General features: G+C 34.8%; 1 protein-coding gene across 5 annotated transcripts in view; it reads left to right on the plus strand.

Annotated features, from left to right (window-relative positions):
* KIF2A (kinesin family member 2A) overlaps positions 1-17,704 on the plus strand; it is a 55,839-nt gene that overhangs the window by 27,270 nt on the left and 10,865 nt on the right. For all 5 annotated transcript variants that reach the window (XM_038125746.1, XM_038125745.1, XM_038125749.1 and 2 more), the window contains exons 7-15: positions 1,331-1,426; positions 2,203-2,257; positions 5,241-5,403; positions 8,719-8,809; positions 8,957-9,020; positions 9,426-9,517; positions 9,761-9,903; positions 10,625-10,829; positions 13,783-13,893. In XM_038125746.1, the coding sequence (XP_037981674.1) occupies positions 1,331-1,426; positions 2,203-2,257; positions 5,241-5,403; positions 8,719-8,809; positions 8,957-9,020; positions 9,426-9,517; positions 9,761-9,903; positions 10,625-10,829; positions 13,783-13,893 (1,020 nt within the window). The remainder of the gene's footprint in view (positions 1-1,330; positions 1,427-2,202; positions 2,258-5,240; positions 5,404-8,718; positions 8,810-8,956; positions 9,021-9,425; positions 9,518-9,760; positions 9,904-10,624; positions 10,830-13,782; positions 13,894-17,704) is intronic.

Raw genomic sequence — 17,704 nt, forward strand, 5'->3', positions numbered from 1 at the left:
TCTGAATGTTATAAAGAAACATTTTGTGAAGACTTACTGTCAGCAGTTTTTAGTTCAGTGTAGTGAGAGTGAATGACATCAAGGTACAGTCAACTTCTGATCACCAGGACACAGTTTTTTCGGATGTGAGGATTGGCTGTGTTGCAACTGCAAAGAGTGAGCTAGCTGGCTCCCTTTCAGTTTAGTAACCCCAACCCAGTGCTTTCTGAGAGTGCCTACACTCCTACAACTGTGTCCATAGCCAGCTGTGATTCAGAAATTTTATATCATGTGGGGGTAGCCATGCAAAATTTAGTAGGGTTTGAGCACCAGAGCTGGCTGTATTTGGCATGAGCAGCATGTCCTGAAGTGTTGTAAAGCCGGTATTTGCAGGGAGAAGTGACCGGAAGTCGTTTAATCACTTCCGCAGAAAACAAGAGTAGGCTCAGGCTCAGCTTATTGGTGTTCCATGCATGGTCTCTTACATGTCCTTCACGTGTTATTGATTGCTCCAGGTTTAAAGATGGGTTATCTTCTGTGCCTGTGTTGTGGGGTCAACTGCCCTGGCTGTTTTGACTGTCTGGCTTGTGGGGTGGGGTGAGGACCAAAAAAGGACTTGGCTGTGTAAATGCTGTTCAGGAGTAGCTAAAACATCCATGTATTGTCAATCTTGTTTCCAGCACAAATCCAAAACAGAGCTGCATACCACATTCTTCTATGGAGAAAATTAACTCTATCCCAGCCAAAGCCATCACAGGCTGGATGTAGCCTATTGAGTATCCTTGGGATTGCTTCTGCTTTGCTGGGAGTCTGGGAAGAATTTGCAATGCATCCAAATGTGTGTAAATTAATACAGGACCAACAGTAGGGCCAAGCTGCTTTAACTGGCTTGTATCCGGCAGGATTGTATTCAGAGCAGTTGGGGTTCCTGCACTGTCCTCTGTGGTGTGTGTTGTTCCTGTGTAGGGGAGTATCTGTGCATCTGTCAGAGTGCCATACCTGAGATAAGAAGTCTTGACCATATGTTTCTTCAGTGTGAAGGTACTGGCAAAGGCAGGAGTAATTTCTCCTTCTTGAGTAGACTATTAATGACTCCTTGATTAAAAAGTATTTTATATGCCAGCCAAAATGACATGGGAAGCCTATAATTGTTTCCTTTATGGTCAGTAAATTAGCTACATCAGAGTGGAAAAAGGCATTAAATTTATATTAAACTTGCAAGAGACGTTTCAGGTGTTTTGCAGAAAAAAAAGATTTTAGTTAATGAGTATTTTTTTTCATAGGTAATTAACTAAGGCCTTTTCTGGAAACAAAAAATATAGTAGAAATTCTGTTGCTTACTTTTTCCTAGGATGTTGATGCTACAAACCCAAATTATGAAATTATGTGTATGATAAGAGATTTCAGGGGAAGTTTGGATTATAGACCACTGACAACTGCAGATCCTGTAAGTATGTTGGCAATATGGAAATGCGTTATCCTTCTGTGTTTTTGCTGTGTGTGTTTCGTTTTCTTTTCTGTGCATACTTCTGTCTGTTAGTGCAAAAAATAGGTACTTTAATACATATTAGTATTTAATATAGCATGGGTTTATTTTTTCAGTAATTTGTTGATACTGAAATGAGTAGGTTTTGGAAGTCCTACTTTACTAAACTGTTATTAAATTATTTAAATATATTTTTTACTATTGAATAAAGCCAATATGTAGTAAGTAGGCACTCAGCCTTTGTATGGTGAATTTTCCTGGGATGCTAAGGGATGTGCACACAAAACCATGAAACTTATTTGAAGAACTGTCTTCAACATAATAATTACTGTTTGATCTTTGAAGCTGATGTAGTCTTTTGGTTTGCAGTCAAGTCAGAGGAGTGGAATCCTTAAATGATCAAGACTCAAATTATATGGAAGTCAGAGAATGTGACGATTTCTGTCAATAGCATATTTAACCTGTTAAAGCTAGATTTGCTTGCAGAGTCCAATAGTACCTGTTGATCTGTTGGATTAGATCACTGTCTGGGGAGTTTTGTTAATATATGGTTCTCCCTTTTGGGTTCTTGGCTACTGTGCAGGCACAAAGGGTTTTTACATGGACTCACTGTCTTGGAAATTTCACTTTTTTTACATGATTAACCAGTCATTTAATCTGAAAAGAGAAGTCAAATAAAATTAAATATTTTGTAACTGGAATTGGGATATAGTTCACCGAAAGACTTTCCTTTGCAGATTGATGAGCACAGGATTTGTGTTTGTGTACGAAAACGACCACTCAATAAAAAAGGTATGATTGTTGAAGATTTTGTTCATTTGTTTATCTGAAAAGCTGTTTCTGATAGTAACATTATTTGTGTTAAACAACTCTAGAAATTCTAGGTGAATAGGTGAAGCTCTTACATTAAATAATATGTGTAATGAACCTAGAAAATTCATAGACTTGTCATAACCTGGGGAGAAAAGTAGTTTACCTGCCAAAATTTTATATATTAGGAGCTAAGGCACAGGAAGAGTGTGATTTTTTTTTTCCCAAGGTCATCTAGGAGGTATTTAGTTGATCTGGAAATGAATTCTCCTCTAATCTCTTCACTACATTGTATTAGGATCACTGTTATTTTGAAGTATCCTTCAAGTGATCTCCTGAGCAGACAGTTACACAGTGAAAACTTTCATACATGTTTTTGTATATATATTTTTGTACTTCCAAGTGATCTTGGATCAGACACCAAAGAAGTATCTTATGACACAGTTGGTGCCTGAACTTGTCCAAGATATCCTGACAGGGCTAATGGACTGCAGGCAAACAGAAAACTTGTACCCCCCTGGAGTTGTTGCTCAGATTTAGCAAAGTTACTCTAGAGGATATCAAATGCCACTAAAAAACGGTTAGGTACTAAAAGAACTCCTTAATGGCTTTTTATTTTATGTAATGAGTCTTTGAACTATTTTTCTTACTGCCTGCTCATCAGACTAGAGTCTGTATTCAAAAATAAAAAACCAAAACCAAAAAACAAAACACTGTTCAGCTTTCAATTCTAGTTAAATTGAAATTTTAACTTCCTAGGAAGCTCTTTTAGTTTCAGTGGGAATTTAGATCACAAATGCCTACTGGATTGCAGCCTGTCTGGATCCAGTGCTGCAAGGTGTTTGTTTTCTTCTTTCTCTTACATTCTGCTCAGATGAAGGACTCATAAGAGCCTCCCTCTGTTGCTGATGCAGCATTAGATGCCATTTATTGTTTTAGTACTGTCAGAAGTACACATTTAGGATCATCTGAAGCATACCCAGAGGAAAATGGGAGAAGTGTGTTCCCTTTCCCATACATATGTTGATACCAGTATATAGTTAGGTTTTGTCTATTTTTCCCTTTCACATTGCTGCTTCTATTTTTTATTTTCATTTTTGCTTTTACTGTTGGGAAAAATGTGACTTTCTACCTGTGCTGGAGGTGGACAAAGTGAAATCACAGTAAATGATATTGAGTTGTTATGGAACATGAGTTGGGATTCAGAAGTAGGATTCAATTTTGTGAAAGTTGCATGTCTTTGGTATTAGTGGTTGGGAGCTATTAAAAATTAGATCAGAGGTGTTTGTAGAAATAGAATGTCTAAGTAAAAATGAGGTTGATACTTAAAGCTGTTCTGCGTTTTTAAGAATAAACAGTAGTAAAAAAGGTGTTAACTAAATAATCTATGTAGGGGATGATAATCTAGTACTCACAAGATACAATCTCCTGAAAACACCCAGTTCACGAGAAACAGTATTTCTCATAAAATCATAGAAAAGTATAAAAGAATTAAAGATGCTACTCTGTAATCCTATGATTAGAAAAAACAAAATGAATTTGTTTTGTCATCTCAAAAATGCAGAATTATCACCAAAAACATTAGGTATTCTCAGCATCAATTGTTCTGTGGATTGATTTCTCAGGAAGTAGGTGTTCAGAGTGACACTTTGAGATTTTAGTTCAGTGACATGTATTTGTAATTGTGAAATGTATGATGGGTTTCAGAGACATTAGTCCTAATTTTCATCAGCAAAGAATGCAGGTTCTCATATCAAATATATGGAAGGAAGTAAATGTCTTACTCCAAACAATTTTTTAAGAAAAATCCTCTTCTGAATGGTTAAACTAAAAGGTTTTTACTGCAAAGAATTGTCCATCGTACATTTCTTTTTGTTACTGTTCCTTACTTTTTATCTGTGATTGCTGCAGAATAATTGCATTTCATTTTATTGCAGTGCAATTGAAAAATTGATTATACATTGACTGGAATGTGCATTTCCATTGGTGTGTAATGTAATGCAATGGTAACCATTGTACTGTTTGATCAGGATGTTAATTCATGAAAAGATTTCTATCTGGTTGTATAAAGTCATATCAAATTCTTGAACTGCATGCCTTAAGAAATTTTACAAAGAAATGCAAGTAGGACACATTAGTGAATCCTGACTGTATACACAAAGGGTCTTTATTTTTGTGCATTCTATGGATCACCGGGTTCTCTGTTTTGTTGACTCGTATACCATACAACAATTAGCAGTAAATTGCAGTGCTGTATAGTAATTATAATCTAGGATCTCACTGTTGAAGTCACAGTAATAGGAAGGATCATTATAATTTTCAGCTTATTCTGCTTACAAGATAATCTTTAGAAAGAATTTTACTTTAGAGGAATTATGTATTAAAGATATGTACTATAGGTTCCAGGAAGAATGCACAAATAAAAATATCTCTGAGAAATGAAAGCAAAATTTAAAGAAAATATCAAGATAAAATATTTAAATAAAATGTATTATCATAAGGAGGCAAATTTCTTTGTATTTTCAAGTTTGACAGTCTAAGCAGTATAGCACTACCATCTACTTTCTCCATTAGAGAAGATATTTATAAAAACTCAAGGGATATGGCAGTGAGCTGTAGAAGACTATATATCACTGAGGAATAAGACCTCAAGTCCAAGGAAAGTGTTATAGAAGGCATAACAAGTTACAATGATAGTGCCGTAATTAATGATCATAGTCTTTAGTCTAAACAGCTTTGTACCTCTTTAATTTCTAGCAATTGGTAGGATAGGATGACTAGACTTCCAAAATGAAATCTCTTGTTTAGCAGATTACTATCTAGGCACCAGAAGCCCAAATCCATTGCAGTGTTGTTACTTGGAGGAGCTGTGTTATCTGAGATATTATGGGAATGTAAACAATGGGAAAATGTAAAAAAATAATAATGCATTGTTAGTTAAATATATATTTCACTTATTTTATAGAAACTTTAATGAAAGACCTTGATGTAATAACAATTCCTAGTAAAGATGTTGTGATGGTACATGAACCAAAACAAAAGGTGGATTTAACAAGGTACCTAGAAAACCAAACTTTTCGTTTTGATTATGCCTTTGATGACACGGCTCCTAATGAAATGGTTTACAGGTATGTGTATATGCTTTTTTTTGGTGAATCTTTTTTATCATGTTTTTTCCATACTAATAACTGTTACACTTACATTGGTCTTAGACTTTATTCCTATTCTCTCTGTTACCAGTTGGTATATTGCTACCTCCATTCTTCTACCTGTTTACTTTTGTTTTAACTCTTTATCCCTAATTTTTCACCTGCAATGTCATTTCCACCTCTGTTGACCTCAGTCTCGTTCCCAGTCCTCCTCCAAACCCTGCTGCATTCCAGGCTCTAGCAAGTATCGCCTGCCTCCTCAGCTGCTGATTACTTAAGCCACGTAATCAGTTCTCCATTTGCTTCCAGGTTATTGTCTTATTATTAGTGTGTGTGCAGCACCTGAGAAACCTGGCTTTTGGTCATCAGGGAACCTGGAGGAAAAGGAGAGCCCTAGCACCAAAGAGCTTGCAGTCTGAATATAGGATAATTAAGAGATGGAAACAAATCAGTAGAGGGTGAAAAAAGAGTACAAATAAAGTGAGAGAGTGTATATTGCAGTATTGCCGAGATACCTGAGCTAACTTATCTTCTGGAAGCAATCTGGCTGATGTAATGTGGAAGTGTATAGAGCTAAGTTATCTTGCTGAAAATGCCAAATCCTTCTAATTTAAAAACAAACAGCAGCAAAGACACATATCCTCTTTTAGGCCAAAGATATTTGGATCTCCATTTTGTTCTTTGCTCTTCTGTTTCAGTTCCACTGTTGGTATGGAATTATTCACACAGCACTTTCAAACGCATGTTTAGAAGTAGCTATTTCCCTTGAACAAGTCATTAAGTGAAGTACATACAGTAGTGGGCAAGGTTAGACACTGACATAATATTGGTCAGAATCTTAGTATGCATCTAAATAACTACAGAACTTTTTGCAGGAAATCTTGATATTAAAAAGGAATTTGGTGAAGATATAATTTTTCTTATGCTTGGGAAGTGCTTCCCATAGTCTTAAAAAGTATTGACAGAGAAATATCTTATTTCTTGTTTTTAATCCACAACTAGGAAGTTAAAGTTACAATCATGCCCTGATTGATAGAGGATAGCAGAAGAATTCTTAAAAGGTTGTGAAAATAAAAACTTGTCTCTTATGCTTGTTCTAATTAGAGAAGGGGGCAAAAGGAAAATCTTATGAAACTAATACTAACAAAAGAGCAAAGCTGTGTCCTTGGAGATTTCTGTCTTTGCTGGTTGTCTGCTGGTAGCATCTTTCCTTTCCTTGATGCCGAAGAGCTGTGGGAGAGCCAGCTGGTTGATGATGCATGAAGTAGTTATCTTGCTTGACAATCCATTCTTCTAATCTCCCTTCTTCCTTTATTTATCTGTGTGAACATGGTGTTAATTGTGAGGGGTGGTTTTGGTATACAGTGTTGTTGTGTTTTGTAGTGAGTTTTTCAGATTTTTTATTAGTTATGTAATACATTAATGGCAATATAGGAATATATTTTAAGATTATTTTATTCAAACTGAAACAGTAGATCTCTAGTCTTTCTCCTTCTCCCTCGTATGGCACAATAATGATCTTTATTTCAAGGGCAATCTCTTTTATGGTCTTCCATAATAACAAAAATAAGAGCAAGATAGGTGTCATCATGTGCTCTCATCAGAGCCTCATGGTCATACTGAGAAAAAAAAAATTGTGTCATGATGCTCCATTTTTCTCCAATATGCTAAATTTACTGTATATCTATGCTGAAAAAATGTTCAGTCCACAGTAGAAAAGTACATACTCTATTATTGTTATTATTACTTCTACTACCATTATTATTACCATTATTACTACTGTTATTATTTTGCTTCACCTGTATTTTAAGTATTTTTAATCCATGAACCACAACACAGAGTTGCAAATCTTTGTTAATATTGAAAAATACTCACTAGTTGAAATGGATATGCCATATGAGTTTTAAAGGAGAGTCAGTTCAGGTTTCTGAAAGACTAAGATTGCAAATTAAAGTTCTGGTAAAAGTAAAGTTGGACTCTTAACACAGTCTCATTTGGAGTTGTGTAATCCTTCATGAAATCGTTTTAAGATATATTTGGTTTTTTTCTTACTTTAAAACAGACACATTTAAGTCCCTTTTAAATAAATCAGCAAAATAAACAGTTTCAAAGTCAATCAAACAGAAGTAATGGAGTGTGCTTCTAAGGTGGCTAGACTTTGTGAATTTTTTAATTTTTATCTATAGAAAGAGCAAACATCAATATGGGAATATCCTCTTGAGGAGACAGAAGGCATATACTTAGAAAAAGCAAAGAAAGAAAGAAAGACTAAGGCTGTTCAGGAATCGTTTGGTGTATTATTGATGAAAATTCATGATTCAGCTAGATGTAGATTCTTTACATAACCCTGGGTTAGTGCTGAATGGCTCAGTCTTGCCCGTATTATTTTTGTAAGCGATCTTGTGTTTGAAAGCAGAATGAAAGAAGGTTGTAGCATCTCAGTGTTTCTGTAATTAATTTTTTCCTTTATTGGTCACTACTAGGTTATTTATATGTAGACATCTGGAAAAACTTTAGAAAGAGTTTTGCAGAGAGAATCATCTCCATATGCAACTCTCCATTTCCATTAGTTTACCCTTTGCTTTTGGAGTTTACAATTAAATAGTAGTGATAAGCAGATGAAGTAGGAACAATAGATCTGTGTTTCTTAAAATAAAATTAATTATCTAAAAATTAAAGAAATGATACTTCAGATAATACTTTTTACACAGCAAATAATGCCTCACAGATAAGTAGATTTTTTCATTCTTAAGAGCTTGGGTATCCATTATCTTGAGCCCTTTCTTAATGTATGCATGTTCTCAAAAATTGAGTTGTGCAATGTTGTTTTGGCCTCTTGTCTTTCAAATTTAATCTTGGAAGTTGATTTGGGGAGGAAAAAAAAAAACTACAGCAGACATTTATTACTGACAAAATTCCTATCTGCTAAACTGTTCTACTTCAATATCTTCTTATTCTGGCATGTTGAGGGAGCTCCAGACTCTGTTTAGTAAACTCTGGGGTGTTGGATCATTAAAACAAGGAAATCATTGTTTTAGGATTTAAAGAAGGATAATATTGTGAAACAAATGAGAGAGACCTCAAATGAGAGAGACCTTGTAGCTTGTGATGGTTTGGAAAATTTGAATACCTTAGAGCTGGTATTGCTTCAGAAATTAATGTATGAATGTCCTTTGACCTGTCAAAGTACAGGATCGATTTTATCACTTCTGGCCTTAGCATTTTAATTTTCCTTAGAGTAGTGGCATCTTAAAGTACTCCAGTTTTTTAAGTACAGTTGTTTTTGCATTTAAGGTTTACAGCTCGACCATTAGTGGAGACCATATTTGAAAGGGGAATGGCCACTTGTTTTGCATATGGACAAACAGGCAGTGGGAAAACCCATGTAAGTAGTTCTTCTACAAGTCAGCAATACTCCTTTTTTACATTACACACTTAGATGAGTTCTAATAAATAAGAAATATGTAAGTTACAGTTCTGTGATTTTTAAGGTGCTTTTCTTTTTTTCTTTGTTTTTTTATTTTTAATTTAGACTATGGGTGGTGACTTTTCGGGAAAGAACCAAGATTGTTCTAAAGGCATATATGCACTAGCAGGTGAGACTTCATTGATCAGTTGGCTTTGGGCAGACCAGTTGAGATCAATAAATTTTCTACTCTTTCTCATACAAACGTAACAGTTTACTTACTTTGCATTGCAGTGGAGTTTTGGTAACATCAAAAGTTGTCCCTAGATATGTTTCCTTTATACAGTAATGTAAATATAGACTACTTAACAAAAACGCATTAACAGATTATTTAAGTTTATAATTTTGGGTCTTCTGCATCTTCCAGTGTAATGTGGCAGTTTAGATTGTGTTGTTTTAGGCTTGGTTGACTGATCGTATTTGTCATTCTTGCAAAATACGAGGTGCTGTAAAATAGACTGTTACATGTGAATGAATCTTCACTAAATGAAAAAACATGATGAGATTTCTTTTTATTTTGGAAATGTATTCACAGCTCGAGATGTCTTTTTAATGCTAAAGAAGCCAAACTATAAGAAGTTAGAACTTCAAGTATATGCAACATTTTTTGAGATCTACAGTGGCAAGGTAAGTACTTGGTCTTTTTCTGAAAAAGAAGGAGTTTCTCAAAATTTTGAGCTAATTTTGAGCTTGTCACATAAAAGAATTTTTCCTTTTTTTGTATTAAAAGCTATATCTCAAAGAATTTTTACATTTTCCTTCCAATCTTGTATTTCCATGGAATGTTTTGCATTATTTGAAATGGAATTCGAAACAGGAATTTTTTTTAAAGCTCCTCTTTTGACTGTTCTTTTTTTCTTTTTCTCTAAGGTTTTTGACTTGTTGAACAGGAAGACAAAATTAAGAGTGTTAGAAGATGGTAAACAGCAAGTCCAGGTGGTGGGATTACAGGAGCGGGAAGTCAAATGTGTTGAAGATGTTCTTAAGCTTATTGAAGTAGGCAACAGCTGCAGGTATCTTCTATAGCTTACACCAGTTTTTCATAGTACATTAAAAATTCAGAACAAGATTTTTTTGGGATATATTTGTAATGATGCCTTTCCATATTCAAGTGAGTTTTTGATGATGTTGTCTGCAAGTAAAGAATCTACCTATGTTTTAAATAGAGACATTTAGAGTTTCTCTGTCTCCTGGAGAGAAATAACTGTTTAAGAGGATGTGACTTGCATGTATTATGTAAGCAGCTTACTGACTTAAATTCACATAATTTAAAAACTGGAATGCTGCCAGGTTCTTCATCTGTAAAAGGTCTTGATGCATACTGGCAGAGGTTAAGCACAATTTTATTTTTACTTTCTTTTAAGACTTCAGTTTCATTGTTTTTAAAATTAGCCTTGAGCATGGACTGCTGCATGATCAGATAAAAAGCCATCAGCATTTTTTATGTAAGCTCTCTGATAATCTGAAATATGTGAAGATCTGATTTTAAAAGGGAGGCAAAATGTTACTAATCTCCCATTTCCATTCAAAGAGATGGAAGAAAAAGCATAATTGTACTATGTATATCCAATTATTAGTGTTCTATGTCTAGTGTCCACAAGAGTGCTAGACATTCTGTCAACATGTAACAAAAAACAGCAATCTGCCCTGAAAACCTGTCATTGTGGGGTTGGTGTTTGACATGTATGGTCCTCTACTGGTTAATGTCTTTCTCTGCTTGTCTCTTGTTTAAAGGACATCTGGCCAGACATCTGCAAATGCACACTCATCTCGAAGCCACGCAGTGTTTCAGATTATTCTCAGAAGGAAAGGGAAATTGCATGGTAAATTTTCTCTGATTGATTTGGCTGGCAATGAAAGAGGAGCAGATACTTCGAGTGCAGATAGGCAGACACGGCTGGAAGGTGCAGAAATTAACAAGAGCCTTTTAGCACTTAAGGTAACTGATGTTTCTATTGCCTTGGAGTAGGTGGAAGCCTATATAAAATAGCAATGACAAGTAAATTTAGTGTTTTTGCGGGCTTTGCTTGTTTACATTGTCTATTGATATGACACATATAAACCAATTTATTAATTTTCCCTTTACATGCATGAGGGAACACTTAGTAAGTCCCAAGTAGAAACAACGCAGAAACATTGTGCTATCAACTTATATGTAGTTTTTGTAAAATAAAATCAAAACACCCCAGCAAAACCAACCAACCAACCAAGTGAAAAACAAAACAAAACCCCTAAACAAACAAGAAAACTCCCGAAAAAAACAAGTTCAGTAAAAGTCCCCAGTGGTTGAATTGGTAGACATTTCTGATATATACCTAAAATAGGAAGGCAAATTACTTACTTTGGTACTCAAGATAGGAAATACTAACAGGAAGTACTCTTACTGATCTCACTGTTTCTTTTTTTAAATAAAAAATAATACTACACTGACAACATATTTACTGCTGTTACTATATCAACTAAAGCAAAACAACAGCAGCATGTCCAGAAAAAAAGAGCAAATAATTAAAATAAACCTTGAAAGGTGAAATCCATTTTTGTCAACCCTTCTTCATAGCAGATTGTCTGATACAGTCACTTTATAGAGTTTCACACATCCAGTACATATAAACAGAGCCAAAAAATACTACTGAAATATTCACCTGCCTTTTTTGTTTGATGTTTAATAATGATTAAAATAAAGGCTCAGTCTAAACAAGGGAAGTAATTCTTTTAGTTCAAACTGGAGAAATGGTAGTTTTGAATGTCTTAGAATTTGTCTCTGCTTTTGGTTAGTTTTGCTTAGGTTTACTACTCTCAGCACTAACACTGGCAAACACTGGTTTTATATAAAAAATCTGAACCCTAAGATCTGTGTGGTTACCTTTTATTCCCAGTATAAACTTGGGAGAAGAATGGTATCTGATTAAAACAGATCTCACAGCACACCATAAAATTGTGATGTATAATGTGTCATTACAAAAATCTATGGCATGTTGAAAAATTGGAAGCAGCAGTTCCAAAACTTTGGCCTATTCTGCTTTAACATTGAAGTAAGCAATGCTGGGACCATTGGGTTGATGCTACTACTCATTTCCAAATGTAATTGAATAAAGCTATTTTGTTTTGGGGCTTTGGTTTGAGTTTTTTTTTTTTTTTCCAGTTTTATTATTTTGTACTGGATAGTGCTCATACAACATATTTGGTTAATTTTTATATAACTTGTCTTTTTAATTATTGCAAAAAGCTCTGCTGATGCTATACTAGTGATTTTCATCCAAATTATTTGGGGAAGGGGGAAATAAAAATAAATATATGTCTTGCAGGGGTTTAAAAGGTGGTACAAAACCATAAACATTTCTCGATTACATGTTTGCCATTTTTCATCTATCCCAAAAACATTACACAACCTTTTCCATTAGTATTTAGAAGCCATGAAGTTATTTTCAAGTTCCAGTTAAACTAATAAATTCTGACAAAGTGGTCTTTGTTGATAGTCCAAGATTTGCTCTTTCCATGTGGGTATCAGTCCTGTCTTACCATGTTCAGGATTTTGACACAGGAATTTATTTCTGTAACGTTTTTACATGGGAGTAGTGTTGTCATTTTGTTACCTGGTTTTCAGTGATGTAATGAAAAGTAAATGTAACAGAGTTTAAAACTCTGTTACAAATTCAGAAGCTCCTGGTGCCCTTCTATAATCTTTTACTAGTAAGGAGATAATCCAATTCTAATTTTTCAGGAGTAAGCAAACTAAAAATCATTATAGTATATTAAAATTAAAAACTTGGTGATTGCCATATCAGTAATTCAATATAGGATATGTCTGCAGCTGGAGGATTAGTTGAACTTCTGTAGAATTATTCATGTAACACGTAAGGCTATTCCATCTATTAGTGCAGTTAAAAGCAACACTCTAATTTGAAATAGATTTGAAGTTTGGTTGGCTGTAGAAGTTGTGTGTCTAGATACTTTAAAAGGGCACCAAGGAAGCCTTGCATCTGAAGAGATGTCTGTAAAGGAAAAGTAGAGTCTAGAATTACAGTCAAAATATTATGATTACAACAATACAAAAATTTAAAATTAAAATTTCTTTGCCTAGGAATAACTTATTAGACAGTATTAGAGTGCTGAGTGGACAGGAGTGATGGTTAGATTAATGGTGTCTTGATGTCATTGTTGTACTTAGTTGCGGCTGTATCTTCTGCAGTACTTTTGTAATATTTACATCTATACAGTATTGCTCACTGGAACCCAATCAATTGCAAATATTAGTGTAGCCCCTTGCTTCTGGGCATTTAGAGAAGATCTTATCCCTGTTTCTTCACATAAAGACTATTTTAAAACAGAGAATGGCCTAATGTTTCAAGTATCTTCCAATGCTAAGTAGAGAGCTTGCTTCCAATGGAGAGCTACGCCTACTTGGTTTGTGACCTGTGGAAGCTTTCAGAAAGTTTGTTTTCTTCTAAGCTGCAAAGAAAGACAGTGGTAAAATCAAAGTCAAAGCCACTGCTTTTAACTGATGCAGTTAACCCATGTCCTTGCCCATAATGTTGCTGCTGGCAGAGGTGGTAGCTCATTCAGGCTTTTGTAGCTGATAATCAGGAATAATTGTTAGCCTGAACATTTCACATCAACACTGTTTAGTTTTGTTGTTGAATACAGTAGATGTAAACAATTTGGATGACATTGAGACAGTTTTCAGGTTTCTAATCCTTTTAAAATTCTTTCCTTTGTACTGAGCTTAATGAGAAGTAGAAGCCTAATGCTTACTGAATCCAAACTTTTAGCTGTACATTTTAATGATATTTTTGGGGGAATGCATCAGATATAAGGAATGTATATTCTGATTCTGAAGTGCATTTTTATTACCTTTATTTAACCCATGATAAAAAATCTTTTTGTTCTTTCAGGAGTGCATTAGAGCCTTAGGCCGAAATAAACCTCACACACCCTTCAGAGCAAGTAAACTTACTCAGGTGCTAAGAGATTCATTCATTGGGGAAAACTCACGTACCTGTATGGTAAGTTGATTTGGTTAACTATTCTAACAATTACAAAGAGAAGAGGCACTGCAAATATAGGCTTTTGTGTTTAAAATTGATTGCATAATATTTATTTACTAATTGACATTATATGTGAAGGGGGGTTTCGAAATAGACATTTCTCAATGGTTTAGATTGAATATTAGGAAAAATTTGTTCACCAAAGGAGTTGTCAAGCATTGGAACCAGCTGCTCAAGGAAAGTGGCCTAGTCTCAATCCTCAGAGATCTTTGAAGGGTGCATAGATGTGGTACTTAGGGACATGCAGATGGGCTTTATTGGGTTAATGGTTGGACTAAATTATTTTAGAGGTCTTTTCCAGCCTAAGGGGTTCTATGATTCTGTGATTCTGTGATTTTAGATAACTTGTTACCTTCTCACTTTTTTATTGACCTTTCTTATTGCTGGTTCTAGTTTTCTAGCGAGGCTACAGCTAGAAACGCTTCTACCTTGAGAAGTTTGTTTGTTTTAGCAGTGTCTTAATTACAAAAGAGTCTTGTTTGTTTTGCAGAATTCTGGAAAAGAAGGTATAGACTGGAAATAGTGATGAGTTGTGGTTTTTAAATGACAAAGATTAAACTAAAAGTTGGTATCAACCTCATCAGAATATGCTTCATGCTATTGAAGGGAAGTTGTTGGGATAGATGGGATGAAGAGCTGTTGTGAATACATAAAATATATATAAGAATATATAAATATATAAAATAGAACACAAACCAAAATTATTGTAAATATTATAAATTATTAACTATTATAAATATATAAGTATATATTAAATTAAGCATATATTAAATTACATATAAGTATATATTAAATATAAGTATATATTAAATTACATATAAGTATATATGTAAATAATTGTTGAATAGCTGTAAGTGTGCATTTGTGCCAGTCTGAAAAACAGAATTCTTCTGACAGATGAGCGAAAGGACAGATAAAAGTCCTGGCGTCCAGTTGTTTTATTTGTGCATCTGTAACATTTCTCTTTATGAGAATGTGAACTCTCTGCAGTACATACTGATAACTAGGCTTATTTGTATTGGTTACTTTTCACAGGCTCCTTTGAATTAATTAGTCTAGAGGCCAGAGAAGTCTGCAGGCCACAATGTATAAACCATGGTATTAGGACAGCTTAGTCTTCCCTTTAGCTGTTAGGTATTGTTCTAATATAAAAATGGTAGTTTAATAGCATTTTTATTAACCTTTTTTCCTTCAGTTCTCTAAAGAAACAACAGGATAGTTTTCTTTACCACTGAGACATACCTGACCAGGCTGAAGATGTCCCTGCTCACTGCATGGGGGTTGAATTAAATAACCTTTAGAGGTTTTTTCCAACTCAGATCATTGTATGACCCTATAACTTCATAAATCTCAGGCAGGATTAGATAGCTAGATGGTCCAATTGTAGCAGGTGTATCCATACTGATGAAGGAGGTTTGAAAAATTAGCCTGTTGGAAGTTACTCTCTACACATCACATTATTAACCTTTGTGAATATTTCATGGAAGTTCTTAAATAATATAAATAATCCCCTCTGAAAGTGGAAATATGCTTGAACTACTTTTTTTTTTTCTCATTCACATAACTACAGTTCACAATTAGGCATAAGAAACCTCTTTGAGGATAAGATACTGCCTTCAAATTCTTTCTTCTGCTATTTTTCTTAGTAGTAGGACCACTTGTGACATTCCGGTTTTAGTGTTTGTTTACATTAATTTTTTAAATTAAGAATGTAATAAGCAGAGTTTCATCTTAAGATACTGTCATAGTTTAACCCCCAGCAATGGGGGTTATTACTGAGAACTTTCTCAACAAGAGAGATTTGGTCCTCTGTTCAAACATGCTGCTTGAATAAGATTTTCAACTATGTGGGGCTTTTCAATATGAAGATTTTCACCTATGTGGGGTTTTTCAATATGAAATGCATATAGAATGATGTAGTAAAATCTTGTGATTTTTAACTTACTAAAGGATTCCTGAAATAATAAAATTTAAAAACATACTTGCTGTATGTTTTCCATTTGCTTTCTGATATACAAATCTGTAAGGAGGATATATGAGTAAAACTCATTGTCTAGTTTCTACACTCAATTTTTATATGACTTTTCCTTTTATTATTAATAGATATGTTGCAGTTGTGAAAGTTACCTCTTTAGGGATGGAGTAGTCTCTCTGTATATAACATTAAACTATGATTTGGAAACTCTTTGATTTTTGAAATTTGTTCAGAAAAATATTTTGAAGGCTCATAAGTTTTGAAACTTAATAATGTGGCAGTTACGGCTAGGGTTTGCTTCCTTCAAAAGAAATCCAGAGACTTAGTCAACGTAATTTTTTCAAAAAATTTTATCAGTCATTGCAGTTTTACTGTTCTTGTCTAAATAGTTTGAGAAACTGTTCAAAGTTTTTGAAGAGTTGCATTGTAGGATAATGGATTGTCATTTGAAAGTTTCAATGTGACTACATAAACTAGTCTCATTTTTTAGCCAGTGCTGCTCCTTGACATTTGCATCCTTCATGTGCTGAAGTCACAGCTGAAGTGGTCAAACCCCTCAGCCCTCCAGGGTGGGAGTAGGAATCTGCAGACCTCCATGTCCCAACATGGCCATTGATCGCACTGTGATGGCTTACAAGCAGTGTAGATAGGTTCAAAATAGGAAGATGATTATTACAGATCTTGAAGGTCTGTCCATAAATAGTGCAGCTTTTCCCATCCTCATTTGGAATTGGGAACAAGAAAGTGAGCAACAGAGAGGTCTGAGTTCTCCTGTCCTGCCTGGACTGGGATTGCTGGGGTCTGAGGAGAGGTCATACACCAAGACTTGTGCACAAGTTCATGTGTCCTGAGCAGGGTATTCACACAGACCAAGGCACCTGCAATGGCACTTCCCTAGAGCAGCTGTTCCTTAAGCTCTAAAGTGTTGGAGCAGTCTCCTACCACAGCAGTGGTAGTAAATTGGTAAAGCAAAAGCCACACAGACAAAGCAAAGGAAAGCATGGGATTCATTCACCACTTCCAATTGTCAGGATAGTTCAGCTGTCCTCAGGCTGTATCACATGTAATGATGACTTGGGAAGCCAAATGCCATCAATCTAAACATCACTGTCTGTGGCATGCTCTGAACATTAAAGTGGTGGAAGACATGTATGCATTTTTCACATTATTTGAGTTTGAAAGGGCTTTAGGAAGTTTTAGATTTTTGTTAATTAGCACCCAGAACAAGAGACGTGCAGCTGTGTGGTCGCAAATATAAGTTTGTTATTTTCCTTAGTAATTGATATATACCAGTATTAGAGCTTTAAACTTAGGTCTGTATGATCACTTCCACCACATATTTTTCCCTTTCACCAGAAGGAGAAATTCCTCTTGGAATGACTCCCTCTGCTTTTATACAGGAATATCAGCAGCACGATGAAAGAGAAGACCAGGATTATTTAATCACCATCAGTTTCAGTGTCCTGAGTCTATGATGACACAAAAATATTAGTGTGTAGGATCATAGAAGTGTTTATTCTGGGTAGAGCCTTTACAACTGCTTAGGGAAGAGACCAGGTGGAAAAATTGGATTACTCAGAGAAACTAGGAGAAATAATGATCCCACTTTTCCCAATCACAGTTTTAAATTTTGCTGATTTCGGGAAAGGTGGTGCTATCTTCAGAGTAGTTAATTTAGCTGGAAAAAGAAAGACCTTTAGATTTCAGATAGGTCTCATGAAAGGTTTGCCTTCAAGTTCTGTTTACAGATAATTTCTAATTGAGAAAAAATATATCTCTACTTAGGAAAATAGT

This window comes from Motacilla alba, chromosome Z, assembly GCF_015832195.1.
Source record: "Motacilla alba alba isolate MOTALB_02 chromosome Z, Motacilla_alba_V1.0_pri, whole genome shotgun sequence".
Classification (NCBI taxonomy): domain Eukaryota; kingdom Metazoa; phylum Chordata; class Aves; order Passeriformes; family Motacillidae; genus Motacilla; species Motacilla alba.